General features: G+C 31.1%; 1 protein-coding gene across 1 annotated transcript; it reads right to left on the reverse strand.

Moving 5' to 3' along the window:
• Positions 1 to 308: 308 nt before the first annotated feature.
• Positions 309 to 2,355, reverse strand: LOC106775424. Its single transcript, XM_014662548.2, has 2 exons — positions 2,194 to 2,355; positions 309 to 1,770 (listed from the first exon to the last, which is right to left on the reverse strand). The coding sequence occupies exon 2, from the start codon at positions 1,522 to 1,524 to the stop codon at positions 415 to 417; it is 1,110 nt and encodes a 369-aa protein (XP_014518034.1). The 5' UTR covers positions 1,525 to 1,770; positions 2,194 to 2,355; the 3' UTR covers positions 309 to 414.
• Positions 2,356 to 3,448: the final 1,093 nt, after the last annotated feature.

The raw sequence follows: 3,448 nt of genomic DNA on the forward strand, positions 1-3,448 counted from the left end.
GAATATTAAAATTTAGGTTGAAATTAAATTTTTAGAAGAATTTAAGGTAAGAAAACATCTAAAAATCATTTAATATATAAATTAATTTGAATTTTTGAACAAGTTAACTAATTTTTTTCTTGTGCCAAAAATGTTATCGAAGAAATTTATTTAAGCATTCTCTTAATCTATTAGTAAAATGAAAATGTGCGTGTGGGTCACATATATATATATATATATATATATATATATATATATATATATATATATATATATAAATGATAAACTATAACTATTTATATGAATAAGCATTCAAGTATGTTCTACACACAACACACTTTCACATAAGTAAAACGTCAAAAACTAGTACTAGAATTATGGAGTTCAGTGACACCTGAACCCAATGGTCATAACTTAACTGAAACAAAAGGTAATTTATAGGGCTAACTTTTCTAATTCTGCAATGGGTAGATTCAGCTCTGTTTCTCCATTGGTGTCACTGAGTGCATTGTGAGAAGTTGAAGAAAAGAAGGAGCAGCAATTGAAGTTCATGTCTGAATAAGAGTAGGTGCAGATTGATTTCAGAGTTCCTGTGTCAAGATTGTAAGAAACAACAGATCCTGGAAGCTGCAAATATATGATTTGTGCTTCTTCACCAAAGGCAATGGGTGCAATCTTGAAAGGGTCCCAATCATAGAAGAACATGTCACAAAAGTTTTGGAGCTTAGACATGAACACTTCAGGTTCAACACTGTGGACTAAACTCCAAGGAAACGTTTTGTAATCCCAATGATACAGAAACCCTTCATGCTCGAGCTCATTGAGAAGCTTCCAAATGTGGAAGCCATCAAAATCAGTGTAGCAATAGTAAATCCTGCCTCCTGATTCACACAAACGACGGCGAAAAGTCAATGTTGGTTGCCAAGACCAATCCTTGGAATAGTTTGGTAGTTCATATAGCTCACAGTGGCGTCCTTGGACTTGATACACCAGCAAGTGTCCACCGATTTCCCAATGAATTGACCCGTTTGAGTAAAGAGGAGGAATGCCAAGTTCTTGGAACTCAAATTCTGGCAAAGAAGGAGCAGTTATGTTGATGGGGTGGTGGCTCCTCCATTTGCCAGTGTCAGAAGAGAAAACATGAACTTTTAGTTGATTGGATTGTGAAGAACATGCTTCAACCACCACAACCTCAAACTGGCATCCATCAAAGGCTAATCCAACTCTAGTAACATTCTCTTGGATTCTAGTTTGAGGGATTGTGAACTTGTGCATGGTGAGGGGGTTGAACACATGATAACAGAATTGGTCCTCACTAAAACCTGACAAGAGAATTAAACCATTGCTGGAAGCAAGGGTCTGCACAAAGTTTTCGGTGGAGAAGCAGAGCCAGTGGTTAAGGGAAGCTCTTTTTCCACTTTCAATATCCATGAACACAAACTGAGATGACCCATTTTCAAATTGATACTGGCAAACAAGACCAACACCAGTATCTACTGAGGTTGAGCCAACAGTTTTGTAACTTCCCTTTCTCATAATACTCATTGATGCAAACTGCTGCTTCCCAACACAAGACACAAAAGATGAATCAGATCTGTGGGAACTTGGTTTTGGATAGTGGAGTTTGTTTTTCAAAAGGAAGAATTCTAGGAAGGAGGAATCACGTCAACGCCATTCAATTCGGCTTGGCTTCATGACTTCGTACAATTCAGAAGCTTGAAAGAAACTTCTTGTGGCCTTCTTGGAAACAGCTTTCTCAAAAGTTATGTGGAAACAAGCAAAAAAGTCTCCCTAGAAATGAATCCCAGCCAAGAAAAAGGAAAAATTAGACGAAGTTTTCTATGCCAACCTTTTCACACTTATATTCATTACTAGGAAATAAAGAATAGACACAAAACATACAATAGCTTGCTTATTCAACCAAACTTCAAACTATGTTAACATATATTCATGAAATTAGAAAAACAAAGACAAAAAAGACTAACCCAAAAACCAAAAATGAATCAGTATAGTTATGTCTACTCTCCTAGACCAAAGTAACAACAACGAGAATAATAGTAATAGTAATACTAATAAAATGAAGTAAACAGAAAATAATGAATAAACATATGATATACAGAAACATAATTCAATATACAAAGGATGATAACCATCGCATAAAATGAAAACCCAGTTGAACAAAGTAATCGAGTGGACTAAAAGGAAGAAAAATACCTTGACTTGCTGCCTAGAACGTGAAAAGGAGTGAGTTAAAATTCATTAGTATCAATGAAACATACGACAGAAGATCACTTCCTCTATTTCGTTAAGCAGAGAAAACAAAACAAGGACAAAAGGGCTTGGAGACACTCGACACGACTAAAAAAACAAGACAAGAGAATCTATGAACAGAGATCTATTACTATATGAGCTTTTCTCCAACTTGCCCCTCAAGTAATGTCTGGTTTTTTTTTTTGCTATTGACTTCGTTGTCAACCCCGTTAATTGGTTCACCCTCTAAAACTTGAACTGTAATAGAATTAATTAAAAGTATCTTACTTTTTCCCTAAATATTCCTTTAGGTGATAAAGCAAAAACATTTTTTTAGGGAAGAAAATAGCAGAGTTACGTTGGAAATGATTATCTGATTAAAAGAAAAATGAGAACTTTGGGATGGCTTCGAATTTAAAAGCTGAACCCTTTTCGTTTTAACCCTTATTCTGATTCGGATGTAAGAAGCACGAAAGAGAAACAATCACATACCTCACAAGTTCAAGTTTTTTTTTTTTTGTTAATCTTCCGACATCGATCTCCAAAAATTTCGTAAAGGAGATTTTGAGGTTCATGAGAAGTTACAACCTCCTTTTAATAAAGGAATTTCAAAGATATATTTTAATGAGTTTGAGTAGCCCTTTATGAATTTAATAAGTTAACTAAATTTAATGTAATATAAGTAATTTATGTTGAATATCAGAAATATACAATTATGGAAATGTATTTATTATTAAACATTATTATCTCTAAAAAAACCCATTAAAGAGAATTTATTTGACAATAAATTAATAATTGTAAAACTAAACGAGTGATAAAATAAAAATAAATTGAAACAAAAATAATAAAAATTTAAATAATTAGAATCTTTTAAAAATAATTACAAAATAAAAGTGTAATAAATAAATTGAAACAAAATAATGAAAATATAACTAAAATGTTTTATTTTTATTTTTATAATTATAAAACAAAATAATGATAAATAAGCTGAAACAAAATAATAAAAATTTAAATAATTAGAATCTTTTAAAAATAATTACAAAATAAAAGTGTAATAAATAAATTGAAACAAAATAATGAAAATATAACTAAAATGTTTTATTTTTATTTTTATAATTATAAAACAAAATAATGATAAATAAGCTGAAACAAAATAATAAAAATTTAAATAGTTAGAATTTATTAAAATAAAGAAAACTAATGCTTTAAAAGATTTAAA

Source organism: Vigna radiata, chromosome 10 (assembly GCF_000741045.1).
Source record: "Vigna radiata var. radiata cultivar VC1973A chromosome 10, Vradiata_ver6, whole genome shotgun sequence".
Lineage (NCBI taxonomy): Eukaryota > Viridiplantae > Streptophyta > Magnoliopsida > Fabales > Fabaceae > Vigna > Vigna radiata.